Source organism: Terrapene carolina, unplaced genomic scaffold (assembly GCF_002925995.2).
Source record: "Terrapene carolina triunguis isolate 2854851 unplaced genomic scaffold, T_m_triunguis-2.0 Scaffold211, whole genome shotgun sequence".
Classification (NCBI taxonomy): domain Eukaryota; kingdom Metazoa; phylum Chordata; order Testudines; family Emydidae; genus Terrapene; species Terrapene triunguis.
This window is the reverse complement of record NW_020664562.1, coordinates 18,689,486-18,712,238: the sequence shown is the minus strand read 5'-3', so window position 1 is coordinate 18,712,238 and position 22,753 is coordinate 18,689,486. Positions and strand designations below refer to the sequence as shown.

Genomic DNA, 22,753 nt, shown 5'->3' with positions numbered 1-22,753 from the left:
ATATGCTATTTCACTAGCCCAAATACATTACACAAATCTGTGCATTTTAACAGTTTTTATTGCTTATTGAGAATTTAGGAAGTTCTTATTTATGATACTAGTAATTTTGTTGCATCCATTAACAACAGTGCACAACATGATGAGAAAAATTCAATTACGGGGCAAAAGGAATACCAAAGCATTTCTCCTAGGTACTATAAGCACTTCACTTGGCGTGTATCTTTATTTCTAAAAATGTACAGAAAGTACCAAGTTTTATAAGTGGATAGCTTACCATATTGTGAGGTGAAGTGCCAGTTCTAATAGTGCCATTGCTTGAATGTGTAAGTGGAATGGTAGAAGTTCCCAATATCTCTTGCTTTCGTGCCATCTGAATTTCATTCAGTTGCTTATTTAACCATGTGATTACTATATAGAAAAAGGAGTAAAACTCTAATTTTCAAGCATTTTGTTTTCCATCCTTTTTATTAGTACTATAAATCTAACACAAATTACATCAAGAAATCATGTGAATGATTCTATTTCATGTTATATTAGTGAACAAAACATAATTTTGATGTCCCAGTCTCTTTACCTCTTCCCCTCTGGGCTTCTCATCTGATCTGCCCCCTTCCCCCAAACATTTTCCCCCTAGTTTCAGTACCAGACTCCTTGTCCTGTCCCAATCTGCTCCCTCTACTGCAGGAACAACTCATACCATCTGCATTCAAGTCAGGCAGCAGGATCACAAGCCACAATGGAGTACTGACAGTGTCTGTGCTCTCAGTTCCAGTGTCTGACATCACAGTGGCCTGCAGCAACCAGGAGGATTGCAAGGAAAGTCACGCATGGCCCCTGCTGCCCCCTCCCCCCCACAAAGTCCCATCTTTCAAAGATGCCAGGTCTGATTAACTTTCCCCTTCAACATCTACAGCTAAAGAGGACTTAAAAAAATCAGGTCACCTTAAAGAGCACAGTCATCTTTTAAATTTCCATTATTATAACCGGTTACTTAATTTTTCATAGAACAGCAATAGAGTATTAATTAGAACCCACAAACTATAGGGAGGTAAACATTTAATAATTAGAGACCCCGGAGCTGGATTTAAGTTCATGGAGTTCAATATACTTTGGATTATGCCCCATAAGGAGTAAGACATCTAAAAACATACTAACTTTAAGCATGTAAGCTTTCCCATGGACTTCAATGTAACTGTTTACCTGCTTAAAGTTAAGCATGTGTATTAGTAGGATGCACGATTGGAGCCTATGTTTTCAAAGCATCAATTTGTAACTTAGCTGTGCAATTCTTGTTTTAACTGATGTGGTCATGTAGCTTAAATTTAGAATCACATGTAAACTTTTTCAAATTCTAAACTGTAACACTTAGAAAGTTGTAAGGGAAATTCTGTTTTATGTGAAGAACCACACCAAACAAAATTAGGGCTACTATAATACACAGGAAACATGAACTCAGAGGTTACTAAATTGTTTGATCCTTGTGGGCTGGCGGGAGCGGAGGGGAACAGCAGGAAATCACAAGTATGCCATGATAGAAATGAGCAAATCTTTCTAGCTTCAAAATGAAATAAAATGTTTTTAATACAAATTTTTACTCCTGAGGGCATTCTGTGCCAAAAAAATTAAGAATTCTGCGCACAGTATTTTAAAATTCTGCAAAATTTTATTTGTCAAATAAATGTGGAGACTCCAGCATGGCATTGGGGAGCACAGACCACTGGCTGCACAGAGGTGGGAGATCACTGTGCAGCTTCCCCAGAGAACATGGACTCAGCGATGAGGCTGCACCCAACCCTGACACAGCACAAGAACAGGGCCTGCCCCAGAAACACCCCAGGTGCACCAGGTGTGGGGCAGGCAGGCTCAGCAAAGCAGGATCCAAGTGTGGAGGGACTTAGTGGCGAGGCAATCCAGGTGTGGGTTGAGAGGGTTCTGTGTGGGCCAATCTGGGTGCAGGCGGCTCAGTGGGGGATCTGGGTGTGAAGGGAGATATAGATGCACAGGGGCTTGTTGGGGGGGGGGGGGGGTTCTGGGTGCAACGGTAATGGGACTCTACAGGGGAACCCAGGTGCGGGTGGTTCCTCAGGGTGATACAGGTGCAGGGGGAGTGGGGTTGTGTGCGGGGCGGGCGAGGCTTAGCAGGAGGGTCTGGGTATGAGGGGGTCTGGATGCACGGGGATTGGGCAGATGAGGGAGCAGCTCCCTGTACAGTGATCCCTTCCCCTGCAGCTGAGGAGCAATGGATGCAGTAAGTGTGGGGGGAGGTGAAGGGGGGGAGGGTTGTAGAGCTTCCTACAGCCAGGGGAGAAATCTGGGAGTGGGTCTGACACGGCCCCAGTTGCTGTGCAGGGAAAGAGGAAGTCCCGTCCTCCCCAGCCCAGCTGGGACTAGCAGCTGAGCCCGGTGCCAGGTCTTCCCCAGTCCTGCTCCCTGCCCCACAGTGATTCACCTCTCTGCCGGCTGCCCTGAGCACCCAAAACATACTGCTGGGGAGGGTGGCATGACCACTCTTGTGGCTTCCCAATCAGAAAGTCATTTTTCTGCAGGGAAGCAAAGAAATCTGAGGGGATCATAAATTCTGCACATGCGCAGTGGTGCAGAATTCCCCCACGAGTAACAAAAACAGGGAGACCTAAAGAAGGAATCCTGTAAACCTACCATTTTCATTGGTTTTTAGCAGTTGCTTGCTTTCTTCCAGTTTTTGTACTGTAGTTTCTAACTGTTCTTGCAACTTGCAGACCTGAAATATGTCCATACTAATTACGTCAAGCATAATCAAGAAATGTCAATAATTAAAAACTGAAGAAAATAAGTGTAAATAAATATCAAGGATTTAGAAGTACAGTTGAGCTTAAAGCAACACTGAATGATTATTTAGATTCAAAATTAATCATAGTACAAAAGGGGTGTGACTACACAATGAAAAGATCTTTTTTCTTGGCATTGATTTCAAAGGCACAAGTGTCAGTTGGCATTGGGCAACTATTTATGCCTTTGAAAATCTCTCAACTTTTGCCTGTTTCTGCCCTTCAGAAGTATGTTGATTCATAGCTCTGTACACTCTGTTGTATTCACTGAACGCTTTGTACTCTGTAAATTCTAGCCCTGTACAAATATAGTATCCTCTCTCTATTTGTATTTAAAGGGGTAACAAGGTAAAGAGTTTTCATTGTAGGAGTTAGCAAATCTTTTAACAAAAGCTAACTCGAATAGTAACTGAAATCTGATATGGCCCTGAACCCCGGCTGTCTTTGCTGGAAGTTCTGTCCAGATATGAAGTTTGCAGTTCCAAACCACATTCATGAAGTGTTTGGTTTTTTTTTTTTTTTTTATTTTAAACATGCAAGAGAATCAGAAACTGAACTGACCAGTTTGTTTTCATGCTCAAAACTGAATAAAATACCAAATGCAAACAAAGGATAAAGCATAAACAGTGGGTGAAACTTAGATTTTTTAAAAAAAAATCTTTCATATTTTATTTAAGTAATACAAGAAAATCTCTCTTAAAAAATAACCGTTATTTTTTAATTTGAATGTCTCTTTAGGTCAGAAGCTTATTGATCCAAACATTAAGTTTGTAATTATTTTAGCTATTTTTATTGGACTTCACAATTTGTCAAATTTAGCACAGCTACTAAAATTTGAGAGTTTTGCTTCAACTGGGCTCTCTATTCCCTCTATGCTATAATCAACCAGAAAAATACATTACACTAACATTTGCCAGAATTCTATGTTTCAATAAACCATTTAATAAATGGGTAAAGTCATTCAGTTTTATAGACAGCAATTCAAGGCTAATCCTGCAAACACGTAAACACATGCTTAAAACACATACATAAGTGGTTACAGCACTAAAGTTTAAGATAATGCATTAAGTTACCTCTTGCTCTTTTACTCTAAGAGATTGTCCAGTCTCCTGCAGTTCCCTTTGCTCTTTCTGTAGTTTCTCTTCTTTTTCAGCCAAGAGTTTTTCTTGCTGAATTGTTACTGTATTTTTCAATTTCAATTTACTCATTAGAGTTTTCAAATCTCCTTGTAACTTCTTGATAATTTCGTTAGCCTATTAAACAACATCAAAGTCCTTTCTAAATTAGACAACAATGCATAAAATTAAATGAAGAAATCCCATGATTAGGACAATTTCATGTTTAAACAAACCTTAAGAAGTTCAGCTGATAATGATTTTATTGTTGCTTCAAGTTTTCCTACATGAACTTGTTTCTTCTCTGTATTTTCTTCCAGTATCACCTTCAAAAATCAAAAAGTTTTCCCATTAGCAAGGTTTTGTGCTTCTTAAAAAAGAAAAGCACAATACTTAAATCAGATTTAGATCAAGCTTGTTAAAGTTTGCATTAGAAGGGAGAGGTTTACTCCCCCTGTGCAATCACTGTATTTCTTCGAGATGTGGTCCCTATGAACGCTCCACTTCAGGTGGGCATGCACCTCCAAATTGGAGATTTTAAGCTAGCAGTGCCTGTTTGGCCCATGCATGCGCTCTACTATGCCTAGTACTCTCCAACATGGCTAAATAGATCTGTGCAGGCGACCCACTGTCAATTCCTTCTCTATCACAAAGATCCACAGCAGAGAAATACGAAGCAGACGGCAAGGATGTGGAGAAGTGAAGCACCCATAGGGGGACACATCTCAAAGAACTAGTTACTGAACAGGGTGAGTAATCTCTCCTTCTTTAAATAGTGTCCCTATGGGTGCTCCACTTCAGGTGACTACCAAGCAGTACCCTCTAAGGAGGGGGAAGGGCTTTGGAGTCTAATCCAAAAATCGAAGACAGTACAGTAGAGCCAAACAGCATCGGAAGCTGAGTCACGAATTACTGCAGAATGTTCAGAAAAGCTATGTATGGAGGTCCAAGTTGTGGCTTTACTATATTTCAGCAATGGGAACTTTCTTAAGGTAGGCTATTGAAGTAGAAAGAGGTCTCATTGAATGGGAGTACTCTGGAAAGAGGCTGGAGATGATTGGACTGATAGCAAAACGTAATGCAGACAGATATCCATCTAGAGCAGTGGTTCTCAACTCATGATCCAAACAACACACAGCTGCAGCCCCCGTGACACCCTCAGGGCCACACAGGTAGTATATAGTGTGGATGCAGCCCTCATAACACAGAAAGAGTTGCATATGCTACCCACAATGGCAAATAGGTTGAGAACCAGTGCCCTAGAGAGTCTTTGCTTGGAAACTGGAAATCCCTTAGATCTTCTACAAAAGACACAAACCACCCACGAGATTTTCTAAATGGCTTTGTCCTGTCCAAGTATAAGGCTAATGCCCTCCTCACATCAAAATGTACATAATACCACATCCTCCTTATTCAGGTGTGGATTAGGAAAGAAAACTGGAAGAAGAATAGATTGGTAAACGTGCAAGTCAGATGACAGCTTTAGAATTTGGGATGTGGTTGCAATGTGACCTCGTCCTTGAAGAATACTGCAAAGCAGGGATATGCCATCAGAGTCTCTATCTGCTCAAAGAGTTGAGCAGAAGTAATGATTACCAGGAAGGTTGTTTTCCATAGATAAGTAGAGAACAGGTTGCCATTGGCTCAAAGACAGGTCTTGTAAAGCATCTAAGACTAAGCTGAGGTCCCAAACAGGGGCAGGATATTTGACTCGTGGACATTTGACTTGCAGTCATCAGATGTGTGTACATTGAAAAGCCCGTAACAGCTGCCCAAGGTACCCTAATGGAACTTAAAAAAACAACTTGTTTTCAGTTTAGGATGTAATTTAGTAGATCTGACAGCAAAGAGGATGCAGGTGAATGGTGTCTTAGCTCACACCAGAGGCTAAATCTCATCTACTTTTGTAGGTAACTATTACAGGTAGACTGCTCCATACTATGTAATGATACTCTTCTCACTACCTCAGAAAAGGTTGTTTCTAGCCCAGTGAACCAGCCATCAGCCATGCTTTTAGGTGAAGAACCCCAAGGCTGGGGTGAAGAATCTGACAGACATCCTGAGAGAAGATGAGGGACGGTCTGGAGGCTCGACTGATTGACAAGCAGCCAACTGGATGAGGTAACGAAACCATGTCTGTCTTGGCCACGTTGGAACCATCAGAATAACTCTGGCCTTGTCTTTCCTTATCTTGATCAACACCTTGGATATTAGAGGAGTTGGATAAAACATATACAATAGACCCAACATCCAGCAAAGGAGAAAGGTATCTCCCAAGGAGTGGTGGCCCAGTCCCCCCCTAAAGTAGAACTGGAAGCACTTCCTGTTTCTGGCCATGACAAACAGGTCTATCTATGGGATGCCCCAACATTGAAATATGCAGTGGAGTACAATGGGATCTCTCTCCTGCTCATGATCCCAAGAGAAGCATCTGCTGAGGCTATCTGCGGTGATGTTTTGAATGCTGGGAAGGTAAGCTGTTGAGATGCTGACATGACTTCACACACACCAATTCCAGAATCTCATGGCTTTCGCTCTCCCTTGATAGTTGATATAAAACCATACATGACATATTGTCTATCATAATCTTCACATATTTGCCCCGCTCAACAGCATAGAATGGAGACAAGCATTTGTGATTGCCCTGAGTTCCAACAAGTTGATGTGTAGAGTTGATGTGCCCTGAGCAGTTTCTAGTAAGATGTGCTCCCCCAATCCCAACAGGGATGCATCTGTTCTTATTATGACTGTTGGAGATAGTTGAGCAAAGATGATGTTGTGAAAGTCTTTCCACTGGCCAAAGGACTTCTTCACAGCAGTAGGAACCAAGAATAGTTTGTTCAAGCTGTGTTTACTCAGCAAATAAACAGTTCTGTGCCACTCAGGGAGGCAGCACATGTGCAAACTTGCATGGCTTATCACAAAAGTACCAGCTGCCATATGCCCCAACAACTGCAGACTGTTTTTGACAGATGGCTGCGGATTGATTTGGACTATCGTAACTTAACTAGATAGGGGTGTAAACCTATGCGTTGGGAGGTAGGCGCTGGCTGCTACTGCCTGGAGATAAACTCCTATGAACTCCAATCTTCGCACCTGTATCAAGGTGGACTTCTGAACATCTAAGTGCAGTTTCAAGTCAAGAAACAGTGCTATGGCCTTTTGAATGGCCACCGTGGTAAGAGTTCCCCTTTAGCAGCCAATTGTTGAGATATAGGAATATTAGGATTCCTCTTCTGCAAAGGTAAGCCGCTATCACTGACAGAACCTTCAAACACACTCTGAAAGTGGAAGAGAAATCAAATGGACGCATTCTGTATTGAAAATGGTTTTGACCTGTAGGATGAGTGAATCACTATACGGAAATATACACCTGACTGGTTTATTTTGAATTTTTGTATCTTCACAAACCTGTTGAGAAACCAGCAAGTACCTGGAATAGAACCCCTTCCTTCTGTGTTGTACAAAACTGGTTCTAGAGCATCTAAGTTCAGAAGGAAGTCATTTCCTGTATTAGAAGATGCTCATGAAAGGGGTATCTGAAAAGGGATGGGGGAAGGGAAGTAAAGTGGATGGAGTATCCTTCTGATATGATCTCTAAAACCCACTATTAGATCTTTGCTGACATATGAGAGTGGATTTTTCTGTTTATTTAAAAACTGGATTAGTTTTTCACTAATTAGTGAGGTGGTTCTTCTAGTAGTGTCCCTATGGGTGCTCCACTTCAACTGTGCATGTGCCCCATTGCATCTTCTATCAGAGATTTTAGGTAGCAGTGCCCGTTTGGCTCTTACATGCATTCTACGCTGCACTGTGGCTGAATAGAGCTGCGTGGGCAGACCGCCTTCAGTTTTTTCTCAGCTGCCTTGGGCTAAGATGGAGCCTCAAAAGTGTCAGAGTTGAGCTTATTTCAACTAGGTTTTTTTCATAGTTTTTACGTAACTAGCTAGTTGTAGTGATAGTAGTTAGTAATTAATAAGTTTGTTATATATGCCATCATGTGCCAGCTATGCCCCTCTGCTATGTACATTGGCCAAACTGGAGTCACTACGCAAGAGGATAAATGGACACAAGTCAGATATCAGGAATGGCAATATACAAAAACCTGTAGGAGAACACTTCAACCTCCCTGGCCACACAATAGCAGATGTAAAGGTAGCCATTTTACAGCAAAAAAACTTCAGGACCAGACTCCAAAGAGAAACTGCTGAGCTCCAGTTCATTTGCAAATTTGACACCATCAGATCAGGATTAAACAAAGACTGTGAATGGCTATCCAGCTACAGAAGCAGTTTCTCCTCCCTTGGTGTTCACACCTCAACTGCTAGCAGAGCACCTCACCCTCCCTGATTGAGCTAACCTCGTTATCTCCATACTGATTCATACCTGCCTCTGGAAATTTCCATTACTTGCATCTGAAGAAGTGAGGTTCTTACCCACGAAAGCTTATGCTCCCAATACTTCTGTTAGTCTTAAAGGTGCCACAGGACCCTCTGTTGCTTTTTACAGATTCAGACTAACACGGCTACCCCTCTGATGCTTAAAATTAGTCTCTCTGCTCTGGTGGCAGATGCTCAATAAACAAATTGAAGTCTGTGTAGTTGGTGTGATTATATTTTGCTATCAACACTTGATAGTGATTTTAAATAGAGTTGCAGTCAAATATGATTTGCAACCTAATAACTCAAGACGCTTCTGATCTTTGTCATATGGCACTGATTTAGAATGGTGCGGCCTTCCACGGTCACATACAGCCTCGACAACTAGGGAGTTAGGAGAGAGATGAGAAAAAATTCCAAATCTTCAGATGGAACCTAATATTTCTTACAGGTGGATGGTATTGTCGCTGGGGTATGCCAGATTACTTTTGCAGGAGTCAGCAGAGCCTCATTAATAGGTGCAGTTCGGGCAGATGATGCTGTATGCAGAATATCTAGCAGTTTACGTTGTGATTCCTTAGCCTCCTCAAGTTGTATTTGTAAGGAGTCTGCTATCCTTTCAATGAGCTCCTGGAACTGTTTGAAGTCATCAGCCTGGGATGGTGAAGGAATCATAACTGCTTTATCTGGGGATGAAGAGGAGATGTTGTTAGCAGGGTGACCTTGTTGCCTGCTCTCACCTCCTGCTCCTCAAAAGTCTCTCCTTGTGGTTCAGAACTTCAAGAGAGGATGGGGGAGATTGTTTAGCCTTATCATGGCGATGAGTGATGCTAGGGGTCCTAGAGAATTTTTGGCAATATACCACCAATTGATCCCATTACAGCAATTGAGTGGGCCCATCCACGAGTGCTCATACCACCAGGATGGAGCTTGAGGCTGCCTCTCAAATATGTTCCACCTCCCTAGCAGTCTCCAGAAAAATACTCCTCTGATCGTGAGGAGGGAAAACCTGAACCAGAATTTAAGAAACCAATGAGAAATCCCCAATATCATCATCTTCAACATCACTTTGTAGGTGGCAGCACCAGTAGAAAAAAAAGTGGTGACTCTGTCGGTACTGGGTGAATATCTGGAGACTTCGAGGTCCTCAGTACTGAACAAAGGGGAGTCAGGCATCTCTGTCACTGTGAGGTGTTGTGAAAATTTAACCTCCTGCAGTATCAACATGGTAGTCAGTACTGAGGTGACTGTAGCCTGAGCAGAGGTGATTATGGTAGAGGGAGCAAACGGTACTGTAGGCTTTATGCACTCCAAGGAATGACCACTAGATGCTAGTCGGGTCTTCTGCAGTAATGAAATGGGAGGTACCAAGAACCTGGCTGATTCTTTGAGTACTAACTTAGAAGAGATAGTCTTCTCCTTGTCGTCTCAATCTCCTGATAGTACCAATGGCGTGCTGGAACCCTTAGATTCTTTGGGTTTAGTGGTGGTAACAGTACCTGAGGAACCTGCAGTCTCGTGGGTACTGAGTCAGGAACCAGCAGGTGCAAAAGTACAATAGTTGTCTCAATCGGCAACCAGTGCTTCCTTGAAGTAGATTCCCTATCTGGGGAACCCGAGCTCCTTTTCCCAGAGTCTTTTTGAGAGGCTTCTTGAGTTTTCCCTCCTAGAAGTTCTAAGGGAATGTTACGCCAAAGTGGTTGAAGAGCTCAACTTGCTTGGAGACCAGTGTATGGAGGGGGTCTCCTAGCCTGGTTCAGAAACTAGACGACACAGCTCTCCATCACAAGGCAGCACAATTTAATCTCCAGGTTCTTTCTGGCTCTTGATTTTAATGCCAGGCAAAAATTACACTTCTGGGGGATGTGTGACTTCCCAAGGCAATGGATGCACTGGGAGTGCCCATCGCTCACCAGGATAGCCTCCCGGCATGAAAGCCAATGTTTAAAGCCTGAAGAGCGGGGCATACCCTCTCAGCAACCTAAAGTTCCGTGCAGGGGAAAAAAAACCTGAAACGACAACAGTCAATAAATAATAATGATAATTATTATTATTATTAGTAATTACTAACTACTATCACTACAACTAGCTAGCTACATAAAAACTATGAAAAAAACCTAGTTGAAATAAGCTCAACTCTGACACTTTTGAGGCTCCATCTTAGCCCAAGGCAGCTGAGAAAAAAAATGAAGGCAGTCTGCCCACGCAGCTCTATTCAGCCACAGTGCAGAGTAGAATGCATGTAAGGGCCAAACGGGCACTGCTACCTAAAATCTCTGATAGAAGATGCAATGGGGCACATGCACAGTTGAAGTGGAGCACCCATAGGGACACTACTAGAAGAACCACCTCACTAATTTTCACTAATTAGTGAAAAACTAATCCAGTTTTTAAACAAACAGAAAAATCCAGTCTCATATGTCAAAGATCTAATAGTAAGAGATTAATATATTTTGTAAAAGTAGTGTACATTTACTGTTGGACTACGAAGTATTATAATTGTAACTGAACTACATTTGTCAAAATGAGTCAAATATATTTTTCAATGCTGTAACCTTAATTCTTTAAATCATGGTTAATCTATTTACGCAGTTCACAAAATCTGGTAACCCACAATTGCCCAGTTGTGAATAGCAATTAAGCATGGTTCTACAGTACTTTAGAAACAGTATATTTAGAAACTAACAGAACCTTTCGTTCTTGTGTTGCATCTAATACTTCTTTTGTCCTAATAATTAGCTGGTCCTTATCTTTGATCTCTTGTTCCAAAACTGCAACTCGTGTTTGTAGCTGATTAATGTGTTTCTCTTTTTCATGGCATTCAGCATCCAGCGTAGTATTCTCCCGACGCAATGACAACACTTCTTGCTTTGCTCTCTGGCACTCCTAGAACATTTGGAAAAAATATTTAAAACAAAAACACTGCAATACCTTAAGTTTGAATAAACATATCTAACCCTTAACCAAGGATATCAATAAGATAATAGAAATAGCTTGTAAAAATAAATACTTCAGAACCTGAAGTATGGATTCCCACAACCTGAACATTTGCTGTATTTTCACAGATTACGCTGTATCTTGTGTGAGTGTATTGATTGTGTTATCCCTATACAAATATTGATTTGAAAATACAAATGAACATTCCATACATCTTCTATCCCAGAGAGTTTTGCTTTAAGTTCTCTAATTGTGGAGTCTCCTTTGTATCTCCTTTCTGTTAGGTCCTTGTTGGCAATCTCTAGTTCTGACAATCGATTCTGTAGCTGTTGGATACTTTTCTGATGCAAGTTTTCCAATTCTTTTTTCTGTTGTTCATGTTGTTGTTGGTACTGAGTCTGCACCTATAATGAAAAGAGAAGTTGGAAAACAAAGGAAGAAATGCTTCAGTGAACCTAACCTTAAACTACTAAACGGGTACCAATATTTTTGGTTTGTTTTTCCTTCAGTTCTCATACCTGGAGAGCTTTTTCCTTCTCATTTGTCAATTCCTGAGTGTGCTTATTTGTTAGCATTGTTGTATGTGACGTCCATTCACTTCTCAACTTATCTAATTCCCGGCTCTTTTCTGACAGGCTCTGTGTTTGTTGAGACAGCATAAAGAATCTTGAAAAATGTATCATATTATACTGAACAATACTTTGCACTATATTGTGATTTTCATCCAAGGAGCTCAAAGTGCTTTACAGAATTAACTGAATTCTCACACCACCAAGTGACATACATCTCGGCTTTACAGATGGGAACCAGAGGGTCATCAAACAATGACAGAGCTGGTAAAAGAATCATAATTTCCAACCTTATGCTCTAACCACAGCATGGTATTCTCTCCTATCAAGTAAAAGTAAGAGTGAACACACTCAACAACCAGGCCACAGCACTGTAAAAACCAACGTTTCAGTATGAAAAAAATATACTTCTTGGTAGCATTTTTCTTTTAAATTTGCATGACAGAAGTATATAGCAGTTCCAATTCTATAAAAATTACAAAAAAAATGAATGAATGTGTTTTTAAAATGTCAACTGTCTGACAAGCCCACAGAAGGGGAAAAAAAGGAACATTAAGGCTCTATAACTCAAGAGTGACCAAAGTACAGTCTGTGTAGCTTTACTGTATGACCCACAGCTGTCATCCTCTAAAAAGGAGTGAAACCACAACAGGGCCCATCATCCATCTTAAATGGAATTTTAGAACATAAATACCAACAATTTTAATTCTATTTTTCTTTGCTTCATACATAACACAAAGTAAAGGGTTCCAAAATATCTCCATTGTGTGACACATTTCAATATAGAGACAGTCTTGTGAACTACTTATTCTCTTAAATCTGACCACATAATATTCCTATGGCAACCACAGCAGGTGCTTACGGGGGAAAGTAAAGTGTGTTTAGTGTGATGTTTTGACCTTTCTTCAGAACAATTCATCACACTGGCTACTTTTGAACTTCACTTCACCTCCTTCTGCCCTGCCAAAATTGGTTGTTTCTCAGCACCATGTAACCAACCAGACCTCTATTAGCCACCAGCAGTAAATGCTCCCCAGGCCACAAAATTCAAAATAAATGCACAGATATAAGATTAGATACAAAACAAGAAAAGATAATACTTTACGAAGTGGTCTATAAAAACTGGACCCTATTGAAATTCTGCAATTTGTAATATACCTTTACATGTGGTACGGTATACAGAAAATTCAGAAGACTGAACACTTATTATACCAAAGGCAGGAAGGCCTAACATCAATTACCTGCTGCGTGTAGCTCAGCTGTCTGGTAAGGTCATCTTCAGTTTTTTTAAGCTTTTGTTCCAATAACGACTTTTCTTCCTACATATAATTGACATTTTAAATCAATACAATCTTATTTGCCAATTGAAAAACATTATTTAGAATCCATATTCCATTATTTCTACATGTAAAGTCCAAAAATACATGTCCATTACGCTAATAACAAATTCTTATCAAGACAGCCTAAATACTAAATTATATATTTCATGAATCCTAAAGTAAAAACCTTTTTTCCATTGTAAAAAAGTTTGTTTTTCTTAAAATTTCCCCAAGAAAACAGGATTTTTGCACTTTATTGTTTGAAAAGAAGTTGCATTAACATCTAGATCAGGGGTCGGCAATCTTTGGCACGCAGCTCGTTAGGGTAAGCACCCTGGCAGGCTGGGCCAGTTTGTTTACCTGCCACGTCCGCAGGTTCGGCCGATCGCGGTTCGCAGTCCCAGGCCCAAGCGGCGTGGGACGAGGGATGTGCTGATCATGGCCAGTGGGAGCCGCGATCGGCCGAACCTGTGGACGTGGCAGGTAAACAAATTGGCCCGGCCCGCCAGGGTGCTTACCCTGGCGAGCCACGTGCCAAAGGTTGCCAACCCCTGACCTAGATTATGAGGGGTTCTCAAACTGGGGGTCGCAAGGTTATTATGGGAGCGTTGCAAGCTGCCAGCCCAAGCCCTTCAGATTTGGGTGAGTAGAGCAGCAGCAGCTGCTGGCCAGGTGCCCAGCTCTGAAGGCAGCACTGCCCCCAGCAACAGCGCAGAAGTAAGGGAGGGCATGGTATGGCGGGGTCTTCACAGCCTGAAATATTTTCAAAGGGGGTCCCAGCAAAAAAAATTGAGAACCCTGACCAATGTTCCCTCTAATTTTTTATATCCGTGTGCGGAATGAATTTTGTTATGTGCACCACTATGGAGGTGATATGTGGCGGGGGCGAGGGGTTTGGAGTGTGGGAGGGGGGTCAGGGCTGGAACAGAGGGTTGAGGTGCGGGGGGTAAGGGTTCTGGCTGGGGGTGCGGGCTCTGGGGTGGGGCTGGGGATGAGGGGTTTGAGGTGCGGGACAGGGGTCAGGGCTATGGCAGGGAGTGGGGTGCGGGAGAGTGAGGGCTCTGGCTGGGGGTGTGGGCTCTCAGGGAGGCTGGGGATGAGGGATTTGTGGTGCAGGAGGGGGCTCAGGGCTGGGGCAGGGGTGCGGGAGGGGACTCGGGCTCTGGCTGGTTGTGCGGGTTCTGGGGGAGGCCGGGGATGAGGGATTTGGGGTACAGGCTACAGCGGGGAGGAAGGACTCCCCCCTGCCCTTTCCCTGCCCGCAGCAGCTCCAAGACCAGGGCCGGAGGAGAGGCACCTCTCCCTGCTGCATGCCTGCGTGGCCCTTGATAGCCTGCTGCACAGCCGCACAGCTTAGAGGGAACTTAGACCCTAACCTAGATGTTAAGGGGAAAAATCTGTGTGAGCCTTTTCTTTTAAAAACAGTTTGTTACAAAGGCAGTTTACATTTACATTGCACTAAAATAAAAGGAGACAAAAATTACATGTGAAGAAATTAGTGAGATGTGGACTGTAGGTTAAGGATTTTTCAAACTCTGAAATCATTGTTCATTTCATAACATTATTTAAACCTGATATGCTACCAAGCACATCAATTTCACTTTCCAATCTATAAATGGCAAATGAAACCCCACTGAATTAAAGAAGGCTCTGTACTTACGCATGGGTATGCACATGCAGATCCAACAGCAGGATCGAAATCCATAACTTTACAGTATTTTACTCTTGCATTTGTACAGCGGGTCAGCACAAAGCCAGGAAGCAACCAATACTGAGAGGCTGAATTAACTCAACATTTGCATTGCCACATTAATCACATATCTAAAGTGTCTAATTTCTGCCAATTCAAATTATCAGATTTTGTTTTAAATTAGGGCCATTATTAATTGCAGTTAACGCAAGAGATTAACGCAAAACAAATTAACTAGATTTAAAAAATAGTAGCAATTAACTGATGTTTTAATCTCACTGTTAACAGAATACCAATTTAAATTATAAATATTTTTGAATGTTTTTCTACATTTTCAAATATATTGGTTTCAATTGCAACACAATACAAAGTGTACAGTGCTCACTTTATATTTTTTTTATAGTGCAAATATTTGTAATAAAAAATAATATAAAGTGAGCACTGTATACTTTGTATTGTGTTGCAATTGAAACCAATATATTTGAAAATGTAGAAAAAAATCCCAAAATATTCATAATAAATTTAAATTGGTATTCTATTGTTTAATAGTGTGATTAATAGTGACTTTTTTTAAAATCTCGCAAATTGCGATTTTTTTTTATAATTTGATAGCTATTTTAAATATACATGCACCTTTGATATTTTTATCCTTAGAGAGAATGTGTATTGATTGAATTACAATATATATACCTATATAACTATCTGCAAAGCCACAACATGAACTAAAATTAACCAAAAAAAAAAAATTAAAACAAACCCCACAACATTAAGTGTTTGGAGGATCAGGACCTAATTACAGATATTACAAATCTATAATCTTACCTTAATACATTTCAAACAGATTGCTAAAAACTTCTTTATTTCTGCATCATTTCCCGGCAGAAATTTTAGTGAGAGATGTGTAAGATGTTTAAATGGGTTTGTCTCCACTACATTTAAAAAAGCAGGTGTGTGATCTAAAACAGATGCTGAAGAAACTAATTGCAGCAAAAACCTTAAAAAACAAATGAAATAAAACCACATTTAGTATATAACATATCTTTGTTTACAAAACTATCTATAAATTGCAGGTTTTTTTTTTTCACTTTATAAAATCATCATCATCATCATCAAGGCACTTATCACACAACTGGATCTGTATAGTTCCAGAAGCCCCACCTGCTTGGATTAAGTTGCAGGATCAGGGCCTAAATCTTTACCAAATTAATGTTATGTTAATATAAAAGGGACTCCAATACTACAACAGTATCTTCATATAAATATCGTATAATGCTAGCACCAAAAATATTCCTGTATGCATAATAAATAAAAAAAGCCAGTGAATATGTAGTTTTTGCTTTTTCTGAGATTTTATAAAAGTGAGTCATACATGTTATACTTGAAATTGCAAATAAAAAGACCTCTAAAGATGCATGCACTTTAAAAGAACTTTGTAAAAATAAACACACTGGATAAGGGGTAACATTTTCAAAGGCACTGAAGTGAAAATTCTCATTTTCAAAAGTGACTTAGGCACTTGAAGCCTAAGTCCCATTGACTTTCCTTGGTCTTGTATTGCTTCTTGGAGTGCTTGGCTTATTGTGTGTGTATTTTGTTTAAGAATTTTTTTTAAAAAGTTAGTAATGTGGTACCAAAACATTATTTACCTTGGGGTATCTTTGTTTTGTTCCTGAATGCACTGTTGAAGTAGATCTATAAATCTTTGCGGAAAAGCAGAGAAATCTACCAAAAGACCCTGCTGGCATTTTAAACTACATAAAGAAAGAGGGGAAATACAAGTTACATTCCTATCAAATATTTTTGTTTGCACTAAGTAAATAAATATTTTACTAATTAATTCATTAAAAGTTTAACACCTATCATTTCAATTTTTAATCCAGAGTACAAAAGAAACACTGTCAAGTAGCTAATCACAATCACAAGAGGTGTGGTATTTTAATTTTGAATGTTTTGCAAATTAGCTTTCACTAAACAAAATTATGTGGGAACAAATATGTATCTTTCAAATTAGAATCTTCTTTGAGCACACTATATTGTATAGGGTTAACAACTACTTGGATAGACATACTAAATAGGGGACTTAACAATGCAAACTCTTTGAGGCAGGAACTTTCTTTTATTCTGTGTATGTACATTAAGCCTAGCATAATGGAGTAGATGATTGTGGCCTCTGAAAACTACTGTAATACAAATAAGTTTGGGGTTTTATTTCTCCTTTTTGACTGCCACTACATATTGATCAGAGATTTTCATTGAGCTGTCCACACTGAGGTCTTTTTCCTGAGTGATTACTATTAAATTGAGACCTAACAATGTGATGATCCAAAATATATCTTTAATTGAATGGCCCAATTCTGTGAAACCTTGCTCCTAGAAATAATCCTTTTGAGAGTATTCCAACTGAAATCCTTGCGAAATGTTCACAAACACCCAGAAAAGATTTTAGAGGTACAAAAATAGGAGGCAGTGTAGTCTAGTGGTTATGGCACTGGACTGAAACTTTGGAAACCAGGGTTCCATCATTGCCCTGGATGACTTTGGGCAAGTCACTTCACCTCTCTATGCCTCAGTTTTCCCATCTATACATGGAAGACAATGACACTATCTTCCTCTGTAGAGCACTAAGCAATCTATGGCAGAAAAATGCAATAAGAGCCAAGTTCTATTTCATTGTCAAGCAGAACTTTAAATTAAAAAATATCCATTCTTTATTACCATTTCTTAATGTTTCATAAAGAGCACATTAACTTGATATCTTACCTTTGAAAGTCTTCCTCAGATATAACCAGGTTATAAAGGAAAAAGGGGTCAGCATCATCAGTCAACTGTACTACTAAGTCCTAAAAATAAACATTTTTAAAGATCGTTATTTTAAACTAGTTATATTAATATATTCAGGCAGTACCCAAAAATGTTTTAACTTTCTACAGCAAATAAGACTCCTATGACCACTAATAAGAGGGAAAAAGAACATCAGCTACATTGCATTTTAGGGCAATTTCTATTTTAAATATTACAAAAGAGAAAAAACTACCTCCCACAAAGAGATTGTAATCTCAAAGCAAGGCTGCGTTAACTTTCAGCAGCGAAGACTTCCAAAGCAAAGGTATTTATTGGACTATATTTGACTGTTCCAAGTACAAATGATAAAAATGGACTGCATTAAAAACAGAACAGAAACCAATGAATGGTAACTATAGAAAGGCCAACTAGCATGCTGCAACTCTTGGAGGTAAAGCACAGAACTCACAGGCCTGAGGGAGAGGGTTAGGATTAAACAAGTGGCTCTCAACCTTTTTTCTTTTGCGGACCCCTAAAAAATTTCAAATGGTGGTGGGGACCTCTTTGAAAATTTTGAATGGAGGTGCGGATTCCTTTGGAAATCTATTGTCTGTGCATATAGTAGAATTCTGTTCAGTCAGTTTTCAGTCTAAGTCTTTCATGGACCTCTTAGACATAGTCTGCAGACCCCCAGGAGTCTGTGGACCACAGGTTGAGAACCACTGCTTTAAACCACCTTTGCATCCTCAATTTTGGGCTGCTTGCACCCCAGAATAAGTTACATAGCCCTGGGGGCCTGTCTCTAAAATATGGCAGCTTGTCCCACATTCCTACATGCAGCAGTACAACCCAGAATCTCAGCATGCTGCAGCTTTACCACCTACACGAGGATCTGCAAGGCAGCCCTCAGAAGACAGCCTGTGACTGCTGTCTTCCTCAATTCCTGCACTGTGGGAATTCTCCCCCAGTTGGGACCAGGGCTTTTAAAGTCCCTTTATGCCGGGTAAAAGGGCCACAACAATGTAAAGGGCTGGAAAAAGGGTGAGTTTTTTTTTTTTAGCATGTCCAAGATGTTTAGAAATAACATTATGAGGCCTTTGTCTTGCAACAGGCAGAATGATGCTATGATGATGGGCTACATATGTTCAAAATATCTAGCACAGCTATCTATAAAATTACAATGTAATACATTCACCATATCATGAAGAAGTGCTTCTTTTAATTAAATAGAAAAAAGGGAATTGTGTGACATTCAGATATCTTTAAAATCAACAGTTTAGAATTCTAAATTAAGAGTCAAACGTAATGAAGATGGGTCAGTGCTGGAAAAAAGAAAAAAAAACGAAACTCTGTTGCTAGCAATGGGCTCTCTAAACTGTTGTGGTTATCAACCCTCAAATGCATCATATGTTACTAAGATCTATTGAAGTGTAAAACTGAGATAAAGGGCTAATAAGGCAAAGAAAACCCTAAACCAACACGTGCCAACAAACCTGAATACTAATAAACACCAGATTTGTTAAGACCCTAACCTGCTAAATGACAAATGTAGTAAAACTTCATGTTGCTTTCTCTTTACATATCAGTAAGAAGATTTTTAAAATACTTAAGGAAGAGCAAAGAAAACACCACACACCTTTTTATGAACAGGATTAGATGTTGATTGTAGCTCAATCCTTACTCGAACATTTATCCTCCTATGTAACAAATATGCAACTGTAAAGTACTATCATCAAATCAAGAACTCGTTCCTCAAACAATTATTTAAATAAATAAAAATAATGTAGCTTAAAAGGAAAATTTCGATCAAATGTCAAGAAACCATTCCTAACAATGAGGAGTAAAAGATTGTAGAATACCATCCCAAATGAAATACTGGAAGCACTGTAACTTTAATTATTATAGTTGGAGCTGGTAGCAACATCTATAATTAAGGTTACCCAATAATTCACATTATAACAACCTGTTTTCAGTTGCTTATAACTTTACCTGACTTTAAGGATTCAGGCTGAAATTTCCCATGCCAGACACCTGCCTAAAGACTGATTTTTATTTATTTATTTTATAGTTTTAACAAAAATGTAGCAGCCATTTTCAAGTATGCGATTGGGGGAAAGTATATTGTTTTGCCCATATTAAAAAAATTCTTACACCAATTGCATTGAGAAGTTTTAGTGTGCCCATGCTTTGGAGCAAGGGCTTGAAATTTGACAGGGATGTACCTTTTGCCATACCTATGAAAAACTACCCCAAATTGATCAAGTTATAAGCCTCTGAAAAATTTCAATTTGTGCATGTTCAACAGAGACTTGTTAGAGTCTCCAAAATTGCTACACACAATGAGATGGACTTTCTTTGCAATTTCTGTGGGTCCTAGTGGTGACAGGCACAAGAACAGAGAGGAGGAAGACTCAGGTGTTCCCAGTGCTCCCCATACTGGTGCCCAGGCAGCATGGAGAAGGAAGCTGTCTCACTCAGATGCAGAGGGGACTAGAGTGGGACCACGGTGGGGCAGTGGAAGTAGTCTGGGACAAAGAGCTGGTAGGGTTGCCAACTTTCTAATCACAAAACCAAACACCCTTGCCCTGCCCATTCCCCAAGGCCCCGCCCCTGCCCCACCGTCACTCACTCCATCCCCCTTCCTTCTGTCACTTGCTCTCCCCCACCCTGACTCACTTTCACCAGTCTGGGGTAGGGGGTTGGGGTGCAGGAGGGGGTGAGTGGTCTGGCTGGGGTGAAGGCTCTGGGGGTAGGGCCAGGGATGAGTGGTTTGGGGTGCAGGAGGGGGCTCTGGGCTGTGGCCGAGGGGTTTGGGATGTGGGAGGTGGCTCAGGCTTGGGGTTCAGGAGGGGGTATGATCTCCAGCTGGGGGTGTGGGGTGGGGCTGGGGGGTTTGGGGTGCAGGCTCAGGGCAGTGGTTGGGGTGCAGGAGGGGGATGTGAGGGCTCTGGGAAGGAGTGTGGGTGTGGGAGGGGGTGAGGGCTCCGGGCTCCAGCCAGGCAGCACTTACCCCAGGCGGCTCCCGGAATCGGCCAGCATATCCGGCTCCTAGGCAGAGGCACAGCCAGGCAACTATGTACACTCCCCCCACCTCGAGTTGCCGCTCCCACAGCTCCCATTGGCCATGGTTCCCAGCCAATAGGAGCTGCAGAGCCAGCACTCAGGGCAGGGGCAGTGGATGGAGCCCCCATGGCTGCCCCTGCGCCTAGGAGCTGGACACGCCGGCCGCTTCCAGAAACCACACAGAGTTAGGGCAGAAAGGGAGCCTGCCTTAGCCCCACTGCACAGCCAACTGGACTTTTAACATCCCGGTCACCGGTGCTGACCAGAGCTGCCAGGGTCCCTTTTCAACCAGAAGTTTCAGTCAAAAACCAGACACTGGGAATATGTGAGGAGAGGGGAACCTGAGATTAGAGGAGGTACTTGGGGGAATGTGAGTTAGGGACAAGGAGCCTGGTGAGAGGCTGGCATGAGGACTCCAGGCAGGGAGACTAGGAGTCAAAATAGGGGAAAGACTGGGACTGGCTAGGAGCTGGAGAAGGAGAGAAAGCCAAAGAGCTATAGTAGCGAGGATGGGGCAGGAAGACAAGCCGGGGACATAGGCAGACGAGTCTAGGACCACTAGAGTATACTCTTCTCTAGAACCTGGATGGAACTCAAGATGCCTGAGTCTCAGCATTCTTCTGCTGTTAGCCAGTGGGTTTCATAGATATTTGCTATATTTGCTAAGTGTCTCCCATTCACCCTCTCATGGCTGTTCCACATGGAGTATGACAACCTACTACTTTTGTAAGTTACTACTGTTAGCTCAAGTGAAACAAAAACTGTAATGTGAAGCTATAGTTTCTAACCCTGCTGATAAACCATATGGGTGTCAATGTGATTCCACATTGTGAAATTTCTGCTTTCAAGTTGTTGTTTTTAACTTGGGAAATTACACACAAAAATATACATTCTCTAGACTGAGCCTAAGTTTCTGAAATTGACTATATTTCAAATTGACAGCGTTTACTTAAGGTTGAAGCTTTAGCCTGACTTTCCCAAACACCATCAGCCAAACCTATTATTTGGCAACTCACTTGCTACATCCTACAAGGTAAGTTCTAGCTAATGGATTTGGTTCCCAACGGGTGCATTCAGAGACATCTGGTTGGGGAGGCCTCAGAAAGAGGTTCCTGGATTTTAGGATGGAAAAGCTCTGGGGAGAATAAATTCCTTCATCACCGCCCCATTCCCCAGATACCACTGTGCATGGAAACAGAGAGAAAAATAGTACTTCTGCTAGGAGCTTTAAGTAGTTGTTCTGGTTTGAATGGAATGGTGATCATGCCAAGGGTACAAGGGGATGATTCTCCAGTGAACAGAGAGACAAACTTGCAGAGAATATGTCTACAACAGTGGTTTTCAACCTGTGATCCATGGACCCCTGGGGCTCTGCAAACTATGTCTAATATTTCCAAAGAGGTCAGCACCTCCATTTGAAATTTTGTAGGGGTCTGCAAATGAAAAAGGGTTGAAAACCACAGATCTAGAGTTAATAAGAACAGTATACTGGTGGTCTGTTCTGGGCTTCCGATTGTAAACGCCTTACACGTCTGCAAGCCAAGCACTCTGCACACACTGGGACATCCTGGAAATGCCAATGCAGCAGTGCGCGCTCCTACAGCGACCAGACAGGATTGCCCATGCTGCACTAGCTGCCCCTATTGTATGCATGTCCGAGAGACTCCATGGCAACCCCGGAAACTCCCCGCGCATTGAGCCGCTGGGTGGTGATGAGCTCCTGGCCCTGCTGCAGGCCATGGATAAACTCGCAGAGACCCGGGATTTCCCCAGGACTGTGCCACGGTGCCCGGGCTGTAGAGAAAAGCTGCAGGGCTCCCCCGGCCCCTTACGGCGGGTGCTGTTTGAGGAGCCCACCCAGGTACCCTCACCTGCTCTGGGGCCCCCTTGACGGGTCCCTAGAGGCCCAGGGTGGGTTCGAGCAGCGGCAAGGCCAGAGGCCGCCCGTGTTATAGAGATGGGATGAACGCTCAGCCCCGCCGGCCTCTCACCCCAGCTCAGGGCGGCTGGCTCCAGGGGGAGGAGGCGGCCTCGGGGCCCTGCTCTGGGGTCCCGCACGGCCGAGTCCCAGCCCAGTACAGAAGGCCTCGCTA

The 22,753-nt window shown here is 41.8% G+C and overlaps 1 protein-coding gene across 1 annotated transcript in view; it reads right to left on the bottom strand.

Annotated features, from left to right (window-relative positions):
• LOC112125424 (spindle assembly abnormal protein 6 homolog) overlaps positions 1-22,753 on the bottom strand; it is a 30,841-nt gene that overhangs the window by 7,980 nt on the left and 108 nt on the right. Inside the window, exons 2-13 of the mRNA XM_026655796.2 lie at positions 19,234-19,294; positions 17,577-17,656; positions 16,463-16,567; positions 15,639-15,810; positions 13,049-13,126; positions 11,757-11,876; positions 11,451-11,642; positions 10,993-11,187; positions 4,159-4,248; positions 3,881-4,060; positions 2,659-2,740; positions 275-408 (exon numbers count right to left, since the gene is read on the bottom strand). Of these exons, the coding sequence (XP_026511581.1) occupies positions 275-408; positions 2,659-2,740; positions 3,881-4,060; positions 4,159-4,248; positions 10,993-11,187; positions 11,451-11,642; positions 11,757-11,876; positions 13,049-13,126; positions 15,639-15,810; positions 16,463-16,567; positions 17,577-17,656; positions 19,234-19,294 (1,489 nt within the window). The remainder of the gene's footprint in view (positions 1-274; positions 409-2,658; positions 2,741-3,880; positions 4,061-4,158; positions 4,249-10,992; positions 11,188-11,450; positions 11,643-11,756; positions 11,877-13,048; positions 13,127-15,638; positions 15,811-16,462; positions 16,568-17,576; positions 17,657-19,233; positions 19,295-22,753) is intronic.